At 58.5% G+C, this 24,474-nt stretch overlaps 2 protein-coding genes across 2 annotated transcripts in view; one reads left to right on the forward strand and one right to left on the reverse strand.

Annotated features, from left to right (window-relative positions):
* Positions 1 to 21,641, reverse strand: part of TET3 (tet methylcytosine dioxygenase 3) — a 32,192-nt gene extending 10,551 nt beyond the window's left edge. Inside the window, exons 1-6 of the mRNA XM_064638162.1 lie at positions 21,559 to 21,641; positions 6,466 to 8,683; positions 2,938 to 3,028; positions 2,131 to 2,224; positions 1,476 to 1,684; positions 324 to 474 (exon numbers count right to left, since the gene is read on the reverse strand). Coding sequence (XP_064494232.1) covers positions 324 to 474; positions 1,476 to 1,684; positions 2,131 to 2,224; positions 2,938 to 3,028; positions 6,466 to 8,638 — 2,718 coding nt within the window. The 5' untranslated portion in view covers positions 8,639 to 8,683; positions 21,559 to 21,641. The remainder of the gene's footprint in view (positions 1 to 323; positions 475 to 1,475; positions 1,685 to 2,130; positions 2,225 to 2,937; positions 3,029 to 6,465; positions 8,684 to 21,558) is intronic.
* Positions 7,450 to 24,474, forward strand: part of PRNP (prion protein (Kanno blood group)) — an 88,711-nt gene continuing 71,686 nt past the window's right edge. Inside the window, exon 1 of the mRNA XM_064638178.1 lies at positions 7,450 to 7,453. The gene's annotated coding sequence lies outside the window, so the exon portion shown is untranslated. The remainder of the gene's footprint in view (positions 7,454 to 24,474) is intronic.

Here is a 24,474-nt window from a genome sequence, read left to right on the forward strand (position 1 = left end):
ACGTGCTTAAATTCCTGATGAAGATCTGACTGTTCAGCCTCCAGCCTCTGCACCTGTTGTGCTTTCACTCACTCAACCCATCAGCTCTTTGGCTTCTTCCTTGGAGCTTCTACAGGGACCCCATTTGCGCCACCTTTCTTTTCCTCATCTCCCTAATCCATCAAAAATTCTGCAAGGAACCCTATCTTCAGGATTCACAGGGAATCCTATTTTCAGGCTTCACAAGGAATCCTACTTTCAGGCTGCAAAAGCTGGAGCTGAAGGTGAAGGAGGTCCAAACCCACCCCTCCCCAGTGCCATCCCACCCCAGCCCCCTCACCCACCTCTTTGGGATTGTCTCCCACCAGCCTGAACTTGCGGGGGGTTTTGCTCCGGGCGTATTTGCAGCCGTTGAAGTACATGCTCCAGGAGCAGCCGAAGGAGAAGGAAGCACCACAGGTGTTGGGGTCCTTGCCTTGGCAGGCACAGGTCCGGCTGGGAGGGAGGGACACCATGAGGAACATCAGCCACCAGCTTGGTGACAGTAGCTCTGGGAAGAGCAGGGACCCCACATCCCATTGCCACCCCATCCTATCCTGTCCTGTCCCATTTAATTAATCATAATCCATATAAATTAATTATAAATAGTGTGTTATTCTTAAACTGCTCTTAGCATTTAGCAAAGTTGTTGTGAGTTACTTTTGTGGGAACACAGCTTAGGAAAATCAGTGAAACCTGAAGTTTTGATAAACTAACCCTGATGTGTTTCAATGAACTAAAGCCTGGGACACAAACATGGACTGTTGAAGTTGGACATCTGGAATGCAAAATTTAAAGACCACAAGGACATTTTGCAGAGAGCAGAAAATAAAGAAGAGACTAACAAAGGCTCAGTACGTGTGTTGATAAGTCCCTGCCAGAGGAAAAAAGATACTGAAGATACTAAAAGGAGTAAAAATATGGACTAATTAGCATAAAAAGTAAGAAATCAATAACCAACAGAGAATACTAATTAATGAAAGAGAATTATGTAATTTAGAACCAATGAACATTAATTTCATTGTTTGCTAAAAACGTATAAACAGGTGAAAAAGTTTTGAATCAGTGTGGAGGCCAGGATTTTGTTGGTCACACACAAAGGGAACAAGAGACAGGACAAGAGGAAACGGCCTCGAGTTGTGCCAGGGGAAGTTTAGATTGAATCCCTTCACTGAGAGGGTGGTCATGTATTGGAATGGGCTGCCCAGGGAGGTGGTGGAGTCACCACCCTTGGAAGTGTTCAGAGAATGTGTGGATGTGGCTCTCAGAGACACTTGGTTAGTACTGAACACGGTGGTGGTGCTGGTTGATGGTTGGACTTGATGACCTTGATGATCTTTTCCAACCTTAAATGATTCTGAGATTCTGAAACCTCCTGGCCAAGAAGAAAGCACTGCCTTGCTCCCTAACACTGAAATCCCAGTGGTTCCAGGGGATTTGGCAGCAGTGGCACTTACTCGTCGTTGAGGCCGCAGCGGCGGCTTGTGGGGTTGCCGTACTTGGTGAGGGTGTCGGTGAGCTCCTGGTATAGGGTGTCCCCCAGGGTCCTGGGGATGCCCTCCCAGGCCAGGATGAGGATGATGATCACGGCGTTCTGGCAGTGGTGCCCGGCCCGGTGCCGCACCAGGCACAGCAGCTTCTCCTCCTGGTTGTGTCTGCGAATCACCTGGGAAACACAGGGGCCAATTCAACAAACACCACTCCAAAAACACCTCCTGGGATGAGGGAACCCAAAAGTAGGTCCTGGATTCTTTCTGTGGGGACGTGGGGGGGCCAAGTCAATAAATACCACTCCATCAACAACCTCCTGGGATGGAGAGGACTCCAAAAGTGGGTCCTGGCTGCTTTCTGTGGGGATGTGGGTGTCCCATGGTTGTGTTCATCCCCATGGGCTTGGGAGTGTAGGCAATGGACGTGCTGAGGGTGGGAATCCCCACGGAGCTTCCCTGGGGGCGGACACAGCTCTTGCCTCCTTCTTGCCAGCCACGAATTGACCATCCCACCCCTGCCCACTGTAACCACCGCTGGTGGAGGACCTCCTTGTGCCCAGGAAGGGGGGCAGGAGCACTGGGGGGCTCCAAGGGGGGACAGAAGCGGGGCACAGGCACTCACCCACTTGGCAATGGGGCAGCCCCGGGAGCTCTTGCCCTCTTTCCCGGTGTAGATGACCTTCTCGATGCGGATGGCCTTGCCCTTCTCACCGTACCTGCCAGGAACAGCCATCAGCCCCACTCGCCCACCTCCACACTCAGGAGACCCCCAGTGGCCCTCATGAGCCCCTCAGAAGCCCCCATTCACAGGACTCCTCTCACCCTTGCAGGACTCTGGTCACCCTCACTTGCCCTCATGGGGTCCCTCACAGACCCTAATTTGCCCTCACAGGACCCCTCAAAAGCCCCAGTTTTCCCTCATGGGTCCCATTCACCCTCATGAGACCCCACTCATCCTCAGGAGCCCCTTCATGGGTCTCCATTCACACCCACAAGTCCACACTGACCCTCATGGGTCCCCACTCACCCTCCTGGGTCTCCATTCTCCCTCACAGGGCCCCACTCATGACCTCAGCCCCCTCATGGGTCCTCACTCACACTCATGGGACCCCTCACTCTCTCAAGCCTCCACTCACCCTGACAGGACCCCGTAGGTTCCCACTCACCCTCACAAGCCCCCTCACAGGATCCCACTCAGCCTCACAGGACCCTACTCACCCTCAGGAGCCCCCTCGTGGGTCCCCATTCCCCCTTCCAAGCCCCCACTCATCATCACGGGACTCCACTCACCCTCATGGGACCCCTCATGGCTCCTCACTCACTCTCAGGAGCCCCCACTCCCCCTGACAGGTCCCCACAGACCCCCACTCTCCCTCATGGCCCCCTGCCCTCTCAGCCCCCCAGGGATGGGATGGGAAAAGGTCCTCACCGCTCTTCCATGAGCTCCCTGATGGAGGCCACAGTGGGCCCCGAGCCCAGGTGGGTGTAATACGGCCCCTCGTCCTTCTCCACGATTTGCTCTGAAGACACAGGAGGGGGAGACCGAGATTTTGGGGTTTGCACTTCCATCAACTGCTCCAAAGGATTCCAAACCCCCAAATTCCCTCAAACCAAACTCAAGGGTTCATCTCCCCGTCAGAGCATCAGAGAAGGGATTCATTAAACAGCCTGGCAGCTCTTCATTATTTTCTGCTCTGGAAGATGCTCCCAGCACTAAAATGCCACTGGAAAACTTGGAAATGGGTGCTCAAACCCACCCCTGTTGGGGACCGAAAAGCCTCCCCGAGCAGCCACAGCCCTTCCAAGCATCCCAGCAGTGACCACGGCTCCATCCTGGCTCAGGGGATTCGCTCCAGCCACTCCAGCTCTGGACTTGGATTCCAAATTCCACTGGACTCCAATTCGAGATTCAGACTCCAAACCCCCTCCTCATCCCAGCCCCTGCTCACCACCTGGAGCATCCCTTTGGTCCTGCTCACAGGGCTGGATGCTGCCAAAACCAACACGGGATAATTTGGGGGCTGAAAACTCTTGGTGTTGCTTTAGGCTTTCCTGGAGGATTTGGGGATGTTCATGGGATGATCCAAGTTGACTGTGCCAGGAAAGAGCTGCAGTGCCAGGAAGAGGTGGAAGGATGCTGGGGCTATGGGAGAAGGATATAGGCTACCAAAGGATGCTGGGACTGTGGGAGAAGGATGCTGGGACTATGGGAGAAGGATGCTGGGACTGTGGGAGAAGGATGCTGGGACTGTGGGAGAAGGATGCTGAGGCTTCAGGAGGGTGCTGGAGCTAAGGAAGGACACTGGGGCTATGGAAGAAGGACAGTGGGGCTGCAAGAGGATGCTGAGGCTTCAGGAGAAGGACATTGGGGCTAAGGGAGGATGCTGGGGCTGTGAGAGAAAGATGTGGGGTACAGGAAAAGGATATGGGCTATGGGAGAAGCTTACTGGGGCTACGAGAGAAGGATGCTGGGACTATGGGAGAAGGATGCTGGGACTATGAGAGAAGGATGCTGGGACTATGGGAGAAGGATGCTGGGACTATGAGAGAAGGATGCTGGGACTATGGGAGAAGGATGCTGGGACTATGGGAGAAGGATGCTGGGACTATAGGAGAAGGATGCTGGGACTATGAGAGAAGGATGCTGGGACTATGGGAGAAGGATGCTGGGACTATGGGAGAAGGATGCTGGGACTATGGGAGAAGGATGCTGGGACTATGGGAGAAGGATGCTGGGGCTTTGGGACAGGGATACTTGGGTTACACGAGGATTCTGGGGCTACAGGACACTGGGTCTACGGAAGAATCATAGAATCACAGAATCAACCAGGTCAGAAAAGACCCCTGAGATCATCAAGTCCAACCCCTGATCCAACGCTGCCAAGGTTACTAGACCATGGCAAGGATGATCAAAACACAGGAGAAGGATGTTGGGGCTATGGGAGGATCCTGGGATTACAGGAGAAGGACACTGGGGCAACCAGAGGAGGGCACTCAGGATACAGGAGTAGGACACTGGGGCTACAGCCCTGCCACCAACACCTCCATCACAACAACAGTCCCCTCAGGGCTTTCAGGGCATGAAGGTGCCATGTGGGAAGCACTACATGCTCCAGGCAGGCACAGGGAAGGATCCCAGCACACCGGGACGCTCTGACATCTCTGGGTGGGACGCATCCAGCACCACGGCCGGGTCTGATCTGTGTTCTCTGCTCTCACCACTCTGATTTTCATTCCCATCATGTCCAGCTGGCTGGGAGCCAGGCCGAGGAGAAAGCCGGGCTCAGCTGGGATGCAGATGTCCAGACAGGGATCAATACGGGACGCGCGGAGAAGGCTGATTTCATCCCAGCCTCCAACAGCACCCAATAAGGCAACAAGCCCCACTCCTGAATTGCTTCTTCCACAGCTTTTCCTTGGGAAAACAGAGAGGTGGCAGCATGGGAATCCCCCCTCTCCCAGCCCCTTAAACCACGCTGGAAAAGAAAAAGCAACTCCAATCTTTTCCTGGCAAACTCCAAGATCAGTTCGAGCGGCTCCAGAAAAGCTTTTCCTTTGCTCCGTGACTTCTGGGCTGATTCCTGCTGCCATTTACAGGCAAATAAATAAATAATCATCAGCCCCACTAATAAAGTGCAGCTTGGTCTTAGCCCGAGGCCACCTCTCCCAGCAGTAGGGGGGTCATTTTTCCAGCTGGATGCTCCAAATCCTCACCCTGCTCCTCCCAGCTCTGGTATAAACACTGGTGAGGGAAGATCCAGCTCCCTGCACTCGGATGAAGGTGGACTGAAAGGACCAGATGGGAATTTTCTAGGGCTTGCTGCAAAATCTAACAAATGCCAATGCACACCAGAAAAAGACCCCAAAACCCCACAAATCCAAGAGTTTGGTGATTTTTCAATGCATCCTGGTTGGATTGGCCAGTGAACAAGGCAGCATCCCAGCAGCAAGGATTTCTCCAGGGATAAGTGCACATGAAAAGCCAAAGTTTGGGTTACTCTGGGTACCCCTCTGGGTACTTTGGGTTACGCTGGGTACCAGCTAATTTGGCAGAAAATATCCTAAAGAACCAGGGTTTTAGGTGGGTTTTGGCACTGGGACCACCATGGACTCGTGGGATTCAGCTGAGTGGCTGAAATAAAACTCAACAGCCCTTGGGTTTTGCTGCTCATCCAACCCCCAGCAGCACAGCCCGTGGTGTTGGTGCCACCCCCGCGGCGACACGGTGGGTGCTCAGCATTTCCAACAAAAATAACAGGCGAGAACAGAAAGCAGAAGCAGCTCCACAGCACCAGCGTTTCACCACGTGAGTGCTGCATCTCGAGTGCTGTGCCCAGCTCTGGGCCCTCAGCTTGGGAAGGATGTGGAGGGGCTGGAGCAGAGGCAGAGAAGGGCAACGAGGCTGGGGAAGGGTGTGGAGCACAAGTGCTGTGAGGAGCAGCTGAGGGAGCTGGGGGGGCTCAGCCTGGACAGGAGGAGGCTCAGGGGAGACCTTCTCACTCTCTGCAACTCCCTGCCAGGAGGGGGGAGCCGGGGGGGGTCGGGCTCTGCTCCCAGGAACCAGCAGTGGGACAAGAGGGCACAGCCTGGAGCTGCCCCAGGGCAGGTTTAGGTTGGCCATGGGGAAGAAGTTCTTCCCAGAGAGAGGGATCAGCCCTTGGAATGGGCTGCCCAGGGAGGGGGGGGAGTCCCCGTCCCTGGAGGGGTTTGAGCAGAGCCTGGATGTGGCATCAGTGCCATGGTGGGGGGGACAAGGTGGGGTTGGGTCACAGGTTGGACTCGATGATCTCAGAGGTCTTTGCCAACCTGGTTGACTCTGTGATTCAGTGATCCCCCCAAAAATCAGGTGCTCTACTGGTGCCGTGGCATCATTCTCTTATATATCCAGGGCAATCTTGGAAAAATAAACGCCTGGAAATGCCACCCCAGTAACCCCTTGGCACGGCCACTCACTCACCAACGCAGTCACAGGTGGGGAATTCTGCCTGTGCCCTCTTGGCCGGGGTGTCCAGGAGGCTTTTGGTCGGTGTGTCCAGGTACTTCAGCGGAGACTCCAAAAAGCCGCTCAGAGTCGGCGTCAGCGGCACCTCATCCTTGGTGGGCGTTCTGTCGGCATCGTCCGCGTCCGGGTTTTGGCTTTCCTCGGAGTAAAAACACGTGGTGGACACCACGGTGATAGCACCAGAAGATTCAATTTTGATCTGTTTGGGGGAGCGGGCGGTAAAGGGGGGTTCTGACAGCAGAGCCTTCCCCGGAGACAACGCGCAGCTCTTGGGGCTGGGCTGGGGAGCGCTGCTCGGGGCCGAGGCGGCGGTGGTGGCTTGAGGGGACCCTTGCGAGGCTGGTGCTGGTCCCCCTGGCTCCTCGGCAGCCCCCGGGGCGAGCGGGGCGGGCGTCTCAGGGGGCGGCAGGTTGAAGTTCTCCCCGAATTCGGCTTCAAATTGTCGGATAAGCTCTTCCAACTTGTCATCCACCATGATGGGAGCCGAGGTGGCCGGCAGGGGGGCAGCCAGCGCTTCCTCCGAGCCCGCTGGCGCCGAGTGAATTTGGGGGCCCCCCCCGGGGGCACCCCTTTCCTGAGAGTTGGGAGCGGGGGGGATGCCACCGGGGGGGTTGGGTGGCGGGGGGCATGCGGCGGGCTGGGCTAGTGCAAGAGGCTGGTGCGGGAAGGCCGATGGCGGCGGGTCCGTTTGCATCTCCTCGGCGGGGGGTTCGGCGGGGGGTTCGGCGGGCGCCCGAAACCCCTCCAGGCTGATCTGCCAGAGGGGCAGGAAGAGTGGCTGCGAGTCCTTCTGCTTCGCCTTCTTGATCTGCACTTGCTTGCGGAGAGGTTTGGCCGGGGGGGGCTTTTCAGGCGGCATTTTCTTCTTCTTCTCTTTGGGCTGCTTTTCGAAGGGTTTGGGGGGCGCAGCAGGGGTGCCGGGAGCCCACCATCCTCCCGGCCGGTCCGGGGGAGCTGCCGCCGCCAGGCTTTGCTCGAGGAAGAGGCTGCGCTTGTGGTGGAGATGCTGCTGCAGGACCAGCTGTGTCTTCTTGTGCAGGTCGGGCTCTGGTGGCACCGGCGGCAATGGGGGGCCAGCCGGTGCCTCCTTGCTGGCCGCTCGCTCAGGGGGCTCTGTTTTGGGGGCCGTCGCTTTGCCAGGGGTCGCTTCAGGTCTCTTGAAAGCTGCCTTGATGTAGTCGTCAGCGTTCCCCAGCAGCTGCTCCAGCTCTGCCATGGGGTCTCCAGCCCCCGTCGCCCCCTCAGCCTCCAGCCCCCACGGGGCTGAGAAGTTGCCCCGGGGCGGTGCCGCGCCGAAAAATGGCTCAGGTGCTGCCCCCGGCTCGGGCGGGTACCGGGGCTCGTCCCCTCGCTGCCACGTGGCCCCCGGCGGGGCGAGGGGGCCTGGGCCGAAGGGGGCGGCGGGGGGCGGCGGGGGGGGCGGCAGCGGCGGCTGCCCATCACCCACGGGCTGGGGCAGGGCGGCCGAGAGCTGCGTGAGGGCCTCGATGGCGATGGCGGTCTGCAGGCTGATGTTCTTCTCCTTGGCAATGGTCAGCGCGCTCTGGGAAAAGGGGAGGCCGTCGGGCGGGCACGGCTCGGCAGCCTCAGGCACCGGCTGGGGGTCAATAGCACCTTCCTGGGGGGTGGGAGGGGGGATGGCGGCGGCGCGGGGACGCGGGGACGCCAGTTCTTCGCCCAGAGCCGTCTTGATCTTCTGTTCCAGCCATTCCAGGTAGTCGGGGCACTCGGGGCCGTCGCAGTTGCAGTTGGGGGGCTTCACACCGTGCTTGGCCAGCGCCAGAGCGGCCTTGAGGGCGTGCAGGTCCTCGCCCCTGGGCACGCCATCCGCCGCGCCCAGCCCGCCCCGGCTCATCTCCGAGTCGAACTTCTCGTACAGCAGCGACGGCGAGCCCGGCGGCGGGAGCCGGTAGGAGGAGACGGCTTCGGCCACCGCCGAGAAGGCCACCAGGTTCCGGACGTCTTCCAGGGGGGCTTTGCCGGCGGCGGGCGGCTGGCCTGGCGACCACCCGCTGGACTCCATCAGCGCGGTGCCCCCCGGCTCCAGCCGGCCCCCATTCACCAGGCTGAGTCCGCTGCCCTCGTTCAGCCGCCTTTCTTCCACATAATTAATTGGCCCTTCTTCCATTTGGCTTCTGCTGGGTCCATCAACCGCGTCACCCGCTGAACCTGTCTGTGAGGAGAGACAGAGGAGAGAGGTGAATTCCCCCTCCATGACCCACGTGCCATCACCCCCCAGCCTATTTTCTCCCTCTTTTTCCTTCAGTCTCCTTTTCCCCATCTCTTTTTCGGACCCAGGGGATGAAGATGCACACGAGCCATGTGAAAAACTAATCACTGGCGGCAAAGCCACACGGGGTTTGCCCGGCTGAGTAAGGACCAGCTCGTCTCGGAAGGCACCCGCTTTCCACCCACGTCCCCACCCCGCCACCCACTTTCGAAATTGCTCACGGGGAGGTTTGGGATTTCCATCACCATCCTGGCTCCGGTGACACAGTTTACACGGTGAAGGAAGCGGCACGGGGAAGGAGAGGGGGGTTTTTTTGGCCCTGTGCCCTGTACAAACATCCTGGCCGGGAGCAGCCGGCCTTTGCCGGGGGCCGCGGCACGGCAGGAAGCTGCCAGAGTTGGCTATGCCGGTGCCAGGGGCTGCTTTCACCTCAAATAACCCGGTGTCTGTATCAACACGGCCGGCCAGGGCTCCCCAGAAGCGCTGGCAGCGCCGGCAGTGCCGGCTGCGTGCCAGGGACGGACCAAACCCAGCCGTCCACGTCGGGCACCCAGGGAGCCCATCTGGGATGCACACCCTGGATAAGACCTTCCCGGGGGTTATGCCAGGGATGGGGGTGTTTCTGTGCCCCGTGGCTCCGTCCCCCCTCGGCAGCGGGGATGTCGGTGCTCCAGCAGCTGGGTGTGCCGGGCGCTGGCAGCACATGGAGCCGATAACCAGGGGGAGCTTCCGGCAGGCTAAAAATACACCCCAGTTCGCTGGAAAAACCATGCCAAAGCAAGCAAGGGCTGTGGGCAGAGCTTCCTGCCGCTGGATGGGGCCGGCACCGGCTCGGCTCGTGGGAAGGAGCCGAGGCTCAGATTCAGTGGGGAGACCCCGAGTTACAAGTCACAGCTCCAAGTTACAACTTAGAGCTCCAAATTACAACTCACAGCTCTGAGTAAGGGCTGGTGTCCAAGCCAGTTGTCTGCATGGGGCTGTTGGTGTCGGGGCCATGTTTAACCCCTCAACCACCGGCCCCACCGCATCCTTCACCTTCCCCTTCACGGTGGGAATGTGAGTAGAGCCACGCTCAGATCCCACACCTGAGGTGAGAACGCTGCTAACTCTGGCAAAACCCCAGTGAAACCTTGGAGGAGCCACTTCCAGCACAACTGAATCCCCAAAAATCCCTCCTCCCTGTGGAGCGGGGTGAAAACCCCCAGGGGGGCACAGCACAAACCACCGTGGCCCCGCTCTGGCACAGGGCTCACCCTGGTGCTGCCGTGGGTTTGGAGGGGCTGCGGTGCCCTCACAGCATCCCCGGAGCCGCGGGCGATGGGACCGGTCCGGCAGGTCTGGGGAGAAAGTGCCCGGGCAGGGTGGGGACAACACAAACACGCCTCCGCTCTCCTTTGCAAAGCACGGCAGAAACAACCTCGCCTGTCCTTCCTTCACTGTCACCTTCCTCCTCCTCCTCCTCCCGCCCAGCCAAAGGGGATTTTCCCAAGCGCTGGAGATAAACACCACGAGCCCCCTCCGAGAGCGCGGGGGGGACGTGCCGGGGCCCCCAAGTGTCACAGCGGTGATGCCACCCCGGGGAAATGATGACAAACCTGTTTGGCTCCGGGTGGGAGCGGCTGCCGCCCCCGAGGGTCTTCCCAGGGGGAAGAACCTGCTGGGGAAGGGCGGGGGAAGCCCCAAAAAACAGCCGCGGGGTCAGGGAGGCACCCTGGGCTGCTCCATCCCATAAACCAGGTTATGGATCCGGGCTGGGGACGCATGAAAATAGTTCACCGTGTGAATCCAATGCAGGACTGAGCACTCCCCGATGCTCCTAAAGGGCTAATACAAAAGCCACAACCTTCCCCAAATCAGCGGAGGAAAAAACGCCATATATACATATATGTATATATATATATAAAATATATATATATGTATGAAACATAATTATTTTTTCCTGGTTCTCTCATCCAGCTCCTTTTGTTCCCAGCCCCGTGGGCTGGGAGATGGAAAGACCTCACGGCTTCCCCCCGAAAATCGATCCCCCTCTCCATCCCAACGCGCTCCACAGAAGTCCCCTCCATCACTGCCGTGGGCACCTATTTAGCCCCTTTACCCTGGAAAAAGTGCTGCCTGCCCAAACCTCCTCCCATTCAGCCCGGGAAAGGATAAAAGCTGTGGAGGGGGCTGGGGCTGAAGGAGGGGGGGGAATAAATTAAAATAAAGATAAAACCAAGCGCTTTGGTTTGGATTAATTCAGCTGGTCCTGCACGGCCCCTTCTATAAAAGGGGGGAAAATCCCCCTGAGGACGAAAACACTTATTTTTATTTTAATCTATTTTTCCTCTTTTTTTTTATTTTTCCCCTGTTTAAATGCCTTAAACAGAGGGAAGGAAGGGAAGAAAAAAAATAAAAAAGAAAATAACCACACAGGCAGAGCCTGGCTTGGAGGGTTTCCAGCCCGGGCTGCGCTCCCTGGGAATAGTCGGGAGCCGTCTGTAGGGAAGGCAGCGAGCGCCGGGAGCGCGGCGGGGGCGCGGGGCCGGTGCGGGGCCGGCGCTGCCCGGACGGCACTTACGTGTGCGGGGCGGGAGGCGAAGGCGAAGGCGACGCGGGCCCGGCCGGGCAGCAAAGAGGGCCCGCAGCGGGTTGTTGGAGCCGCAGCCGCCCCGGCCCTCCCCGCCCCCTGCCAAGGCAGCTGGAGGAGCCATTAGTGCCGGCGCGGCGCGCACGTAGGGATGGATGGAGGGATGCGGGGATGGAGGGAGCGAGGGACGGACAGACGGACCGACAGTGCAGGGCCCGCCACAGCCCCGCCGCCCCCGCCTGCGCCGGGCCCCCGGAACAGCCCCGCGGGTGCGGGGGGACCCCGACCCCGGAGTCGGCGAGGAGGGACCAGTACGGCTCCAGCTGCTGCAGCCGGGAATGGTGCCCCTATAGATCCCGCTGCCCTATAGATCCTGCTGTCCTATAGATTCCACTGCCCTATAGATCCTGCTGTCCTATAGATTCCACTGCCCTATAGATCCTGCTGTCCTATAGATCCTGCTGCCCTATAGATCCTGCTGTCCTATAGATCCTGCTGCCCTATAGATCCCGCTGCCCTATAGATCCTGCTGTCCTATAGATCCTGCTGCCCTATAGATCCCGCTGTCCTATAGATTCCACTGCCCTATAGATCCTGCTCCCCTATAGAACCCGCTGCCCTACAGATCCTGCTGCTCTATAGATCCCGCTACCCTATAGATCCTGCTGCCCTATAGATCCCACTGTTCTGTGCCCTATAGATCCTGCTATCCTATAGATCCCACTGCCCTACAGATCCTGCTGCCCTATAGATCCCACTGCCCTATAGATCCTGCTCCCCTATAGATCCCACTGTTCTGTGCCCTATAGATCCTGCTATCCTATAGATCCCACTGCCCTATAGATCCTGCTGTCCTATAGATTCCACTGCCCTATAGATCCTGCTCCCTTATAGATCCTGCAGCCCCATAGAGCCTACTCCTCTATACATCTGTCATATAGATCCCACTGCCTATAGATCCACTGACCCAGATATCCAGCAATCCATGTATTCAGCAATCTTATATATCCAGCAACCCTATACAACCAAAAACCTGTATATCCAACAACCTCATACATCCAGCAGCCCTCTATAATCAGTAATCTTATACATCCAGCAACCTGCATATCCAGTAATCCTATACATCCAGCAACAAATAATATTCAGTAGTTTATATATTCAGCACCTTATATACTCCACAATCCCATATATCCAGCAGACCTATAATCCAGCAACCCTAAACACTCAGCAGCCCTAAATATCCAAGTTCTATATACCAAATCTTGGGACCTATACACCCAACAACCCTATATGGCCAGCAGTTCATATATCCAGCAACTCTACACATCCAGCAACCCCATCTATCCAGCAGCCCTATATATCCAGGATTCCTGTATAATCACCAATCTTATACATCCAGCAACCCGCACATCCAGTGACCCGACATATCCAGCAACTCATTTCATCCAGCAACACATATATCCCACAATCCCATATATGCAGCACCCCTAAACACTCAGTAACCCTGAATTCCCAAGTCCTATATATCCAGCAACCTATCCGTGCAACAGCCCTATATGGCCAGGAACCTGAATATCTCCCAGTTCTGTACATCCAAATCTCAAAGCAGCCCCAAACTGACCCAAAAACCAGGGGATGAGCTGAATCCCACGGGGACATCCATCCATCCATCCATCCATCCATCCATCCATCCATCCATCCTTCCAACAGCCCAAGCTGTTCCAAACCCTCTTTCCCCTCCTTATTTTTCCTTTTCCTCCCTCTTTTTCAAATTATTCCTTTCCACCTCCTTTCTGGGCTGTAGGAAACCCGAACTAAACCCATCCAAAACCCACAGGGAAACAGGCTTAAATCCTTCACTCCCAAAATACATATTCCCTCCACCAGGACCCTGAAAATTCCCAAAATTAATACGTTGGAGATTTATTAAAGCCCTTGTCCAGAGCTGCAGAGAACGGATGAACTCGGTGCACACAAAGCGGCTCGGAAAGCGCCGCTGGGAAAAACGCCTGATTTGATTTAAAGCGCGATTTGGGAGTCGGGGGAAGGCTGGTGGGAATGCCAAGGTGTTCCCAGTGGCACTGGGGGGGTCACAGGGCACCGTGTGCCGGGGCTGCGGCGAGGGCACGGTCGGGAGCTCCAGAGGTCAGCGGGAGCCACTGCCAGTGCCGGCACGGGCCGGCCAAGAGCTCCTTTGGCTGCCGGCCCCGCTCCGGTGGAGCCTGGCCAGCCCCGGCATCCCACTGCGGTTTTCCTCCTCTGGCAACAACCCCGGGGGATCCTCCGCCGGGATGGCGGGTTGGGGGCACCGTGGGGGAAGCCCGGAGAATCCTGGAGAATCCCACAGAATCTCCGAGCGTCCCGAGGCCCTACAGTAACAACCCACCCAGGCGGTGCCACCGAAGGGATCTGACGAGAAGGGAATGCTGCTGGAATCACACGCACGCTCCGCGCCGGGATCGACGCTCCAGGGGGGCACCACTTCAAATCACCAGACCCCAAGACATGGGAAACCCCTTCCCAACCCCAAACCACTGCCACAGCCTCCCAGCGTCGGTGGGAGGAGACCGGAGAGGAGCTGAATGACCTAAATTCACGCTCGACGCCCGTGAAAACGGAAACCCAAGGAAATGTGGGAAGCCTGAGCACCCAGTGGGAGCAGCGATGCCCCCGGCTCCCCCCGGCTCCCCCCGGCCGGGTACCCACCCGTGGGCCCGCTGCCTCCCCCCGCCGCAGGCAGCCACCGCTGCCTCTCCCGCCTTGTTTTCCAAGCTGTTTCCATGGCCCCGGCTGACCCCGGTGCTGGGGCTGAGCCGCTCACTCCTGTCCTCATTTAGCCTGGAGAAAAGCCGGAATAGTGGTGATGCCGAGGGAGCTGAGCTGATTTACGCCGCGGGGAGCCCGGCTCTGCTTTGCTCCAGCCCCGGGAGCACTTTCAGGGACCTCCATGGCTGTGATCCCTCTCTGGATGGTGCTGGAGCAACTATTCCCACCCCTTTTTCCTTCTCACTGAGCCAGTTGAACACGATACAATCCCACTCCCAGCTCCTGCACGTTCTGAGGGATGTGGGGGATCTTTTTCCAGGCGGAAAAAATTTATTCCCACCTCCATCTTCCTTGTTTCCTCCAGGAAAAGTGTTTTCCCTTTTGGAAGGGATGCTTGGGAGCAGGATGCTTGGGGTTCGAATGTTAATCAGGGTGGGAACACTCAGAGTGGGGATGCTTGGGGTTGGGATGCTTGGAGTGGGGATGCTTGGGATGAGGAATGCTCAGCAAGGGGAATTTGGGGCGGGAACGCTCAGTAAGGGAACGTTTGGGGTTGGAATGCTTGGGGCAGGGATCTTGGGGTTGGGAATGCTCAGTGAGGGGATATTTGAGGCAGGAATGCTCGGTGAGGAAATGCTTGGCGTTGGAATGTTTGGAGTGGGATGCTCAGAGTGGGCATGTTCAGGTGAGGATGTCTGGGGTCAGGACACTCAGAGCAGGGATGTCTGGAGCAGGGACACTTAGAGCAGGGATGTCTGGGGTCAGGACACTCGGAGCAGGGATGTTTGGAGCAGGGACACTTAGAGCAGGGATGTCTGGAGCAGGGACACTTAGAGCAGGGATGTCTGGGGTCAGGACACTCGGAGCAGGGATGTTTGGAGCAGGGACACTTAGAGCAGGGATGTCTGGAGCAGGGACACTTAGAGCAGGGATGTCTGGAGCAGGGAAGCTCAGCGAGCGCTGCCCCAGTGGATGCTCCCACCAGAGCAGTTTTTGGGAAGCAGGATGGCTCAGCCAAGCCACGGCGTGTGTTCCCACCGCGGCACATTCCCACCGCAGCGCGGAGCCGAGCCGGGAGCCGCCAGTTGGCACGGGCAGGAGGAAAGGCTGGAAAGGCTTGGCACAGCTCGGAGCCGCGTCAGGCTGCCGGCTCCGGGCGGACAGGGAGGGAGCTGAGCTCTTGAAAGGGAAAAGGAGGAGGAAAAAAAAAACCCACGGCACTATTTTTGTTCCTTGGAGCGGTTTTTTCCTCAAACACAGCTGGAGCCTCTCGTGCCGGCGCTCCCGGATTGGCATCGGGGCCGGCGCGGCACGGCCAGATCGCTGTGCCTGCTCTGTCCGTGGGGAAGGGGAAGGAGGGTGGGAAGAAGGGGAAGAGGAAGGGGAAAGGGAAGAAATGGAAGAGGAACATAGGGAGGAAGGGGAAGAGGAAGAAGAGGAAGGGGAAGAGGAGGAGGAAGAGGAAGGAGCAGTGGAAAGGGAAGGAGATTAGGGTGAAAAGGAAGGAGATGAAGGGGAAGGATATGAAGGAAAAGGAGAAGCAAAAGGACTAGGTGAAGAAGGGGAAGGTAAAAGGAAGGGGAAGATGGAAACGGGGAAGGAGAAGAAGGGGATGGAAAGAAATGGGGAGAAAGGGGAAGAAGGGGAGAAAGGGGAGAAGGAAGCAGAGAAATGGGATGGGGAAGGAGGAGAAGGGGAAGAAGATGAAGATGGGGATGGGAAGGGAAACAAGGGGAAGAATGGGAAGGAGGTATGTAGGAAGGGGGCAGGGAGAGGGAGGAAGGAGTCAGGAAGGAAGAGGGAAGGGGAGGGGAAGGAAGGGGCCTCTCCTCGCCTCCCACCCAGCAGCATTTCCCGTCCCACTCCAGTCGCCCCTGCGGGGCTGGGCCTGATTTCCCACCCCCACTGCCAGCACTCCCTGTGGGACCAGGTTCAGTCTGCTCCCGGCACCCCCACAGCCCCCAGTGGGGACATTCCCACCATGCCAACTGCTCTGCATTGCAAACCAGGTGGGAAAAGCCCGATTTTGGAAAGCAGGATGGAAATCTGCCCCACACTCCTGTGCTGACCAAACGCCCCAATTTTCAAGCCTTTGCCCCCCAGGTCAAGCAGGGGAAGGGTCCCTGCACCCTCCCGGTCCTCCACATCAACGATGTGCCACCCAGCACCCAAGGGTGCTCAGCTTCCCTCCAGGTCATCCCTATCCCGTCATACCTGGGGGATGCTGCAGTGCCCCCCTCCCTGGGACGTGGGGATCCTCACGCCGACACCGCGGTGCCACTCGCCCGACCTTCGGCACAGCAGCAGGAGGAGGAGAGAACCGCGTGTGCCGCCGCCCTCCCACCTGGCAAGCACGGGCAAGTCGGCGGCAGGAGGGCCGGCGGGCAGCAGCCGGGAGACGAGTGGGAGCCGAGCCCTGCCCCATCTGGGAGCAGGGAAAACGCCGCCTCTGCCAAACCCGGAGCTGGTTTCACCACCATGACCCATTCCCCACAGGGAAAAGCACCTTGTGGCAGGTGGGAGACGTGACCCCTCTGCATGAAATCCCTTTTCCCAAGCCAGAGGAAGGAGCGCAGGGTGGAAAACACCAGCTCAGCATCAGCAACTCTGCAGCGCGCCGGATCAAAAATAGCCCTTTTTCTACCCAAAAATTTCAAGCTCTCCCGCTATCCCGCTGCCTCCCTGGGGGCTGGAGCCGCTGAGTCAGCACCGGCACTGCTGAGTCACCGCAGCCACCTCAGCCCCAACGCCAACCGGCTCCACGATGAGCTCAGCGCGGGGGCTTTGGCATCGCCACGCTCACCACCACTGCTGGGAGGCTTTTGCCAGCACCTCTGCCAATGTTTTGGGATCTCACCGGCCTCTCCCTGCTAAAATCTCACCCATTCCCAAAACCACAGCGATTGGCATCACCTCGAATCCAAGGAAACCCAGCCGACAAAGGGTGAGGGAGCCAGGGAAGTCGGGGGCATTTAAACTCTCCCACCTTCCCACCAGTGCCAGGGTCCTCTCTGAAAACACCTCGTTCAGCACCACCCAGCACCCATTTCCTCCCAGAAGAGGAACAGGAATGATGAAAGAAGAGAAAAACAAAGTGTGATTGTGCCTTTTTTCCCCCTCGCTCGGGTCATCGGCACCGCGGGGAAAGCGCCACCGCCTCCGGCTTCCCCGGCCCGGTGACAGGGCTGGTGACTCACGGCAAGGAGGGGGGGAAGCGGCGCGTGCACGGGGCCCTTGTGTTTGTAAACCTAAAAAAAGCCATGTGCGGGCAGGCAGCGTGGTCTGGAGGGCAGGGAGCCTGCCTGCAGGGCAGGGAATGTGCTCTGGAGGGCAGGAAGAGTGCTCTGGAGGGCAGGGAATGTGGTCTGAAGGACCAGAAGACTGCTCTGGAGGGCAGGCAGTGTGATGCCAGTGTGCTCCAGAGAGAAGGCAGTGTGCTCCCAGTATGCTCCCAGTGTGCTCCAGAGCGCAGGCAGCATTTTCCAGAGGGCAGGCAGTGTGCTCCCAGTCTGCTCCAGAGGGCAGGCAGTGTGATCCCAGGTGTGCTCCAGAGGGCAGGCAGTGTTTTCCAGAGGGCAGGCAGCGTGCTACCAGTATGCTCCAGAGGACAGGCACTGTTCTCCCAGTCTGGTCCAGAGGGCAGGCAGTGTATTCCCAGTTTGCTTCAGTGCGATCCCAGTGTGCTTCCAGTGCGATCCCAGTGTGCTTCCAGTGCGATCCCAGTGTGCTTCCAGTGCAATCCAGACAAGCAGGCAGTGCGCTCCCAGTGTGCTCCATAGGACAAGCAGTGTGATCCCAGTGTGCTCCCAGTGTGCTCCCAGTGTGCTCTGGAGGGCAGGCAGTGATGCCAGTGTGCTCCCAGTGTGATCCCGAGGACAAGCAGCACGATCCCAGCGTGCTCCAGCACCAACCACCCCAAGGAGGGAGGCTCCCGGAGGCACTCGAAGAAGCCGAAGAAGCCGGCACTGCTACGAGAGCTGGTGCTAATTAAGTGCCAGGGCTTTAATTGCAGTGGCGTTAACTGGCGGGGATTTAAGCGGGAGGGCTTTAACTGCAGCAGCTCCAACACAACGGCCTGAAGTGCAGAGGCTTTGACTGCAACACCACCGGGCTCTGAGAGGCTCAGGGTCTTCAGAGCCCCTCACCCTGCCACTCCTTATCCCCGTTCTGCACCCCAGCACCTCCTGCTGCAGCTCCCAGGATGCTGCTTCATCCTTTCCATGTTTTTCCAGGCTGGGAATCGGGGCTGTGATGAGCAGGGCAGTGCCACCAGCCCTGTGGTGACAACCCCTCCATCCATCACAGCCATCACACCCATCCCGCCCCCGCGGTGACACCTGCAGCGATCACAACTCGCTCCGACCCATTTGGGTTTTTTACAGCATTTTCAGGGCTTGGGGTGGCTCACAGGGTTTTTTTCCCCTCATTTGGCTGCACTGGGAACTGCAGGCTCTGGAGCTCGTGGTCCCCAGCTCCCCCCTTCGACAGCAAAATCTCATTTAATCAAAAGATGCGGCGACTGGATGTGCAGAAGCACTTGGCTCTCTCGCTTTTTTTCCCCCTTCAGAACTGCCATTTTAGCTGTAGCAAACAAATGCACGGCATTGTCCCCACGACACGGCTCCCTCCGACAACCCTTCCTGCAAATCCCCGTTCAGCCGCTGCCGAGCTCCCGGGAAAAGGGGATTTTGGCCCTGGGACACAGGAGCAAATCGGCACTGGCGGTGGTGTGGCGGGCAGATGTAGAGTGGGGACGGGGCTGAGCGCAGCTGTTTCACCTCCAGCCTCTTCCCGTTTCATTTCATCTCCCCTTGGATGCTGGCCCGGGGAGCGGGGGGAGAAATAAAAACAGCTCTTTCATCCTCAAAAATAGTCTGGCACCCTCTTGCACAGAGCTCCAGGAACGGGATTAACGCGCTGGCACAGCAGGGGACAGGGGGTCTCGCAGTGGGGCTGGGTTTGGGGGCCATCCCGGCCTCATCCCAGTCCAGTGGGGACAGCCAGGGGATGGGCACGGTGTGTTTCAGCGTTGTCATCCTACTGGGAAGGCTCTCTGCCTCCCTGGAGTGAGGGACACGGAGGGAGCAGGGAAGGGGGACCCCACTGCCATCAGAATGGGGGCAGGGAAAGCTGGCACATGGAGGCAGGGGTCTGAGGACCCAATGTCCAGGGACAAGGAAAAGGGACCCTGCACATGCAAGGAGGAGACTGGAAACCCCAATGGCATGGGAATGGGGACTAGAAATCTTGCACATGCATGGAGGGACCTGGGGACCCCAATGGCATGGGATTGCGGACCCAGTGGGATGGGAACGGGGACAAGGGACCCTGCACATGCATGGAGGGGACTGGCAATCCCATGGGAATGGGGAGAGGGGACCCTGCACATGCAGGCAGAGGATTTGGGACTCCTGAACATGCAGGAAAGATATTGGAGATTCCGATGGCATAGAAATGGGGACAAGGGAGCTCTGAAGATGCGGGGAGGGAACAGGGACAGCGAGGCTGCAGAAACAAGGAGCAGGGACCCCAGTGTGCACAGGTGGGGGACAAGGGACACGGCTGCCATGGGGATGGGGACACTGGGACAAGCAGGGGACCAAGGACCCTGGTGCAGTGGGGATGGGGACCAGGAAACTCCGGCACATGGGAACGCCAATGCCATGGGAACAGGGACACGCACAGGGCACGCACAGGGCACACACAGGGACCGAGGGCCCCGATACCACATGGATAGGCACCATACACAGGGAGGGACCCTGATCACAAGGGAATGGGGACTGGGAACCCTGGCACATGCAGGAAGGAGTCCAAATATCCTAATGGCATGGGGACAGGGACTAGGGACCCCAACATATGCACAGTGCCATAGGGATGGGGACCGGGCACCCTGGCACACGTGGGCTGGGGACCCTGATGCCATGGGGACAGGGGCTGCAGACCCCAGCACATGCAGGGAGGGGACTGGGGACGCTGGTGCCATGGGGACAAAGATTAGGGACTTCAGCACATGCAGAAAAGGGATTGAGGACCCTGATGTCATGGGAACACGGACTGGGGACTTCAGCACATGCAGACAGGAGACCGGGACCCCCAGTGACATGGGGACAAGGATTAGGGACCTCAGCACATGCAGACAGGGGACCAGGGACAGCTCACTCCCAGCGTGCCAGCAGTGCCAGGGACACCCCAGGAAAGGCTCTTTGGGACGCAGACCCGTAGAACAACTACACATCCCAGAGCCACCACGCCACCGCTTCGCCATCCCCACTCCCAGTGGGGCCAGCAAAACCGCACCACGAAAGGCCAAAATCTTGGGGGGCCACACATTTTGCCTTCTCCCAGACCCCACTGCCTCCTCCTCAGAGCCACCTCCCCCCCCGGATTACCTGCGATGGAGAGTCCATGTCGGCAATCTCGAAAAACAAACCTCCTCAGGGCTAACGAGGTGCCAAAGGCCACGAGCAGGGCTCGTTTATGGGCCCCCATAACAACCTGACCCCAGAGGACTCTGCTCCCGGCCCTTCCCAGCATGATGCAACCTCGGCGACGCTCAGCACACCCCAGCACCCACCATCCACCAACCACCCCGGCACCTGCCGTGGGGCTCTAGGGTTTCTCTCTTTTTCCCAAAGCACCGGAGGCAGCTCCAGCGTTGGCGGGCGCAACGCGGGTGCGAGAGATGTTCAGCATCCCCGGATCCCCACGGAACACGTGGTGCCGGGGCCGGTCCTCACCGCCGACTCCAAACTTCGGCCACGCGTTTTGACAACGCTTGACCTCGGCGATGGTCCCTTCGGCGGCGGTGGTGTCCCTGTCTGCCACCAAACCACCGCTCGTGGCACCGGGACGAGCCAAGGTGCGGGCTCGGCGGGTGAATGAGACCCTGCCGAGGAGGACGAGCCGGTTTTGCTGCCCACCTCCATCCCGGTGACGGAAAGCGGGGGGTGCCCGCGCCGGACCCCGAGTCCTCGTCACGGCGAGGGATGTGACAGCTGCCACCAGCACGGTGACGTCAGGGTGACGTCACGCAGCGGGGAGCCTCATCGCCCTTGTTTCGCATCATCACCTCTGAGCTCAGCACATTTCGGCGATGGGCGGCATCGGTTAATAAATAACAATAATTAATACAGGCCACAAGCATGTGGGGTAATGCAAATGGGAGGGGGGGGCACCTTAGGGCTTATCCCCCTCCCGTCTCCATCCGTCCCCCCCCCCCACGAAGCGATGCTGCAGGGGAAGGAAAAGGGATAAAAGAAGGAAAACAGCCCCAAAGGGGGGGTAGGGCCGTGAGTGTCCCCCGGCCCCGCCGCTTTGTCCTCGCGGCCCCGCGGGGCCGCCAACACCGGTGTGGGGGGGTGGGGGTGGGCTTTAACCTCACCCGCACCGCCCCGCATGCCCCGAGAGGGGGTATTTTTGTTTGAGGGGGTGTTTTGGGGGTGCGGAGAGGGGTGTTTTTTTGGAAGGGAAGGGGTGCTCTTACCTCGCCGCGGCCCCCGCGCTGCCCCCGCAGCCCCCGCCGGCCCCGCTCGGCGCCGGCCCTCAGGAGGAAGCCATCTTGTCTCCCTCTCCGCCGCGCTCCCTCACCGCCGCCCCGCCGCAGCCGGGGGGGGGAATGGGCGCCGCATCCCTGCTCTCCCCCTCTCCTCCTCCTCCTCCTCCTTCCTCCCCCTCCTCCTCTTCGCTCCTTCCTCCTCCTCCTTCTTCCTCCTCCTCCTCCTCCTCCTCTTTCCCCCCCACGCGCAGCCCCCCCCCTCCCCACGCAGTGGCACCGCCCGCCCGCTCCCTCCGCTGCGCAGGAGCGGGGCTGTGGGGGGGACCACGGGGGGCGCAGGGGGGGGACGTGAGGGGGGCACGAGCACGGCGGGGACACACGACCCCCTCATCCCCCAGAGAAATGGGGTAACAGGACCCCCAAACCCAGATCGTTGCCCCCCGGGTAACTGAGGCATCACGGGGGGATCACAGGAGGAACACAGAGGAGGACACGAGGGGACACAGGGAGACATGAGGGGGACACAGACACAGGGGGTACACGCGACCCCCCGCCCCCCAAAAAATGGGGTAACAGGGCCCCCAAACCCCAGTCATGTCGCCCGGGAAACTGAGGCATGATGGGGGGAGCAAGAGTGGGACACAGGGGGAACACAGAGGAGGACACAGGGTGACACGAGGGGGGACATGGGAGGGACACAAGGGGGACACGGACAAAGACATGGACACACGACCACCACTCCCAAAAAATGGGGTAACAGGACCTCCAAACCCAGGTCATGTGTGCGATTGTCCCCTGGGAAACTGAGGGGGACACGAGGGGGGAATACGGGGAGTACAGACATAGCGGGGACATGCAACCCCCCGCACCCCAAAAAATGGGGTAACAGGACCTTCAAACCCTGGTCATGTGTGTGATTGTCCCCTGGGAAACTGAGGCATCAAGGAGGGGACACAGCGATGGACATGGGGGGGACACAGGGGGAACACGAGGGGGACGCAAGAGGGACATGGACATGTGACCCCCACCCCCCAAAAAATGGGGTAACAGGACCCCCAAACCCTGGTCATGGGTGTGATATTCCTCCAGGAAACTGAGGCATCATGAGGGGGAACATGAGGGGCACAAAAGGAGGGGACAGGAGGAGGGACACGGGGGGAAAAGAGGGGGAGCACGGGGGGACATGAGAGGGGAGACCGGGGGGGACACGGGGGAGATGTGGGGGGGACATGGGAGGGACACATATTTTCCTGACATTAAACCCCTGGCACCCTTGTTAATTTGGGTACGTTGATTTGGTGGGGTTCATTTGGGGTCATTGATAATTTGGGGACATCAATAATTTAAGGACATCATTAATTTCAGGCCCTCATCAGTTTGGGGACATCATTAATTTGGGTCCCTTGTCGATTTGGGGACATTAGAGCTTTGCAACATTTAAATTCCTCCTCCAAAGAATCTTCATCCATCTGCCCCCTTCTCCCTAAAATCCAGACCCCAGTGAAGAAAAGGGGGAGTGGGGATGTTTTCCCACGGGAAAAGTGGTGAGAATGGGCTGGTGAAAGGGTTAAACCAGGGCTGGATCCTTGAAACAGTCCCAGTGGGATCAGCTCCGGCTTTTCCAACCCTTGTCTGGATGCACAGGAATATTTAGTAGGGGGGGAGAAGGAAAAAGTGGAATGGGAAAGTGAATTCCCCAAAAACTACCCATCCAGGTGATGCTCCAGGAATGCTCGGAGTTTTCCAAGCCTACTCCTGGCGAAATTGCTGGCAAAACTGCTACAAATTGAAAATTCCCAAAGGTTTCCCAGGAGCATCCCGATGCAAACTGTTTTCCAAGGGGATTTGCGGCAGAAGGAGCAATCCCAGAGCCTGTGTAAAGCACAGCGGGACGGATAAACCAGATCCCAAATCCAGGTGGAAAACACAAGCACAGTCCCAACATCCCCATCCCTGAGACGTTCCCTGGAGCTCATCTCTTCCCAAAAAGGCCACACGTGAGCTGAGAGCTCTCTTGCAAAGCCGGAGCCCTCCGGGATCCGACCTTTGCTCCGAGCAACACGGCTCCCACGGGAATAAATAGGATAAACTGATGCTGGGAACTGGTTTTCCCCAAATTTCCAGCCTGGCATGATGGCTGCAACACTCCTTTTCCCGGCCCAGCTCGGCTCTGTCGTGCAACAAGTCCCTGCCAAGCCCACGGCAGGGATTTCATTCCGGCAGGCGCCTCTTTCCTCCCACCCTCCTCCTCCAGCCCGACCATCCATGGGGTTTGCTCCTGAGTAATTTTAGCTGTTCCCGTCGCAGCCCAGAGCTGAAATATTCCCAACAAAGACATGGAGACGAAGGCACCGCTCCAGATTATCCGGGACCATCCAGGGTGATGTCCTGCAGGTGACACTGGGATGCGCCGGACAGAAACAAGCCAAACCCCAGCTGACCCTTCATCCCACCCGTCACCCCCATGCTTTTTTTGGAGGTGTCAGACATGTTTTGGGGCAATTTCAGGCTGGAGGAAAAAAAAATCCCACCTCAAGCCTCCAGGGAAACCCCTCAAGACAGACGAATTTAGTAACTTTTATTAGTAATGCTTTAAATGAGATTATCCCTAATCTCCAGTGTTCGGCCCAGAGACAGCCTGCCAGCTCCAGGCTGAGTTGTTCATTTCCCAACGCTGGGAATGCACCAGGGATGAGCAGCATCCCGTCCCATCACCCTCCAAAAAGGGGTTTTGGGGGTCTGGTGTGACCATTCCTGCCAGGAATAGAGTTTTCTTTGGGGTTTATTTCAGGTTTGTCCCCTCAGAGCTCAGGGAGATGGGTCGGAGCACCCTCCCCCCTGGCAGCCCCGGCCTTTGCGAGGCGGTTTGGGCAGACACCGGCAGCTCTTGAGGCTCTGCCGGGT

Source organism: Pseudopipra pipra, chromosome 28 (assembly GCF_036250125.1).
Source record: "Pseudopipra pipra isolate bDixPip1 chromosome 28, bDixPip1.hap1, whole genome shotgun sequence".
Taxonomy (NCBI): Eukaryota; Metazoa; Chordata; class Aves; order Passeriformes; family Pipridae; genus Pseudopipra; species Pseudopipra pipra.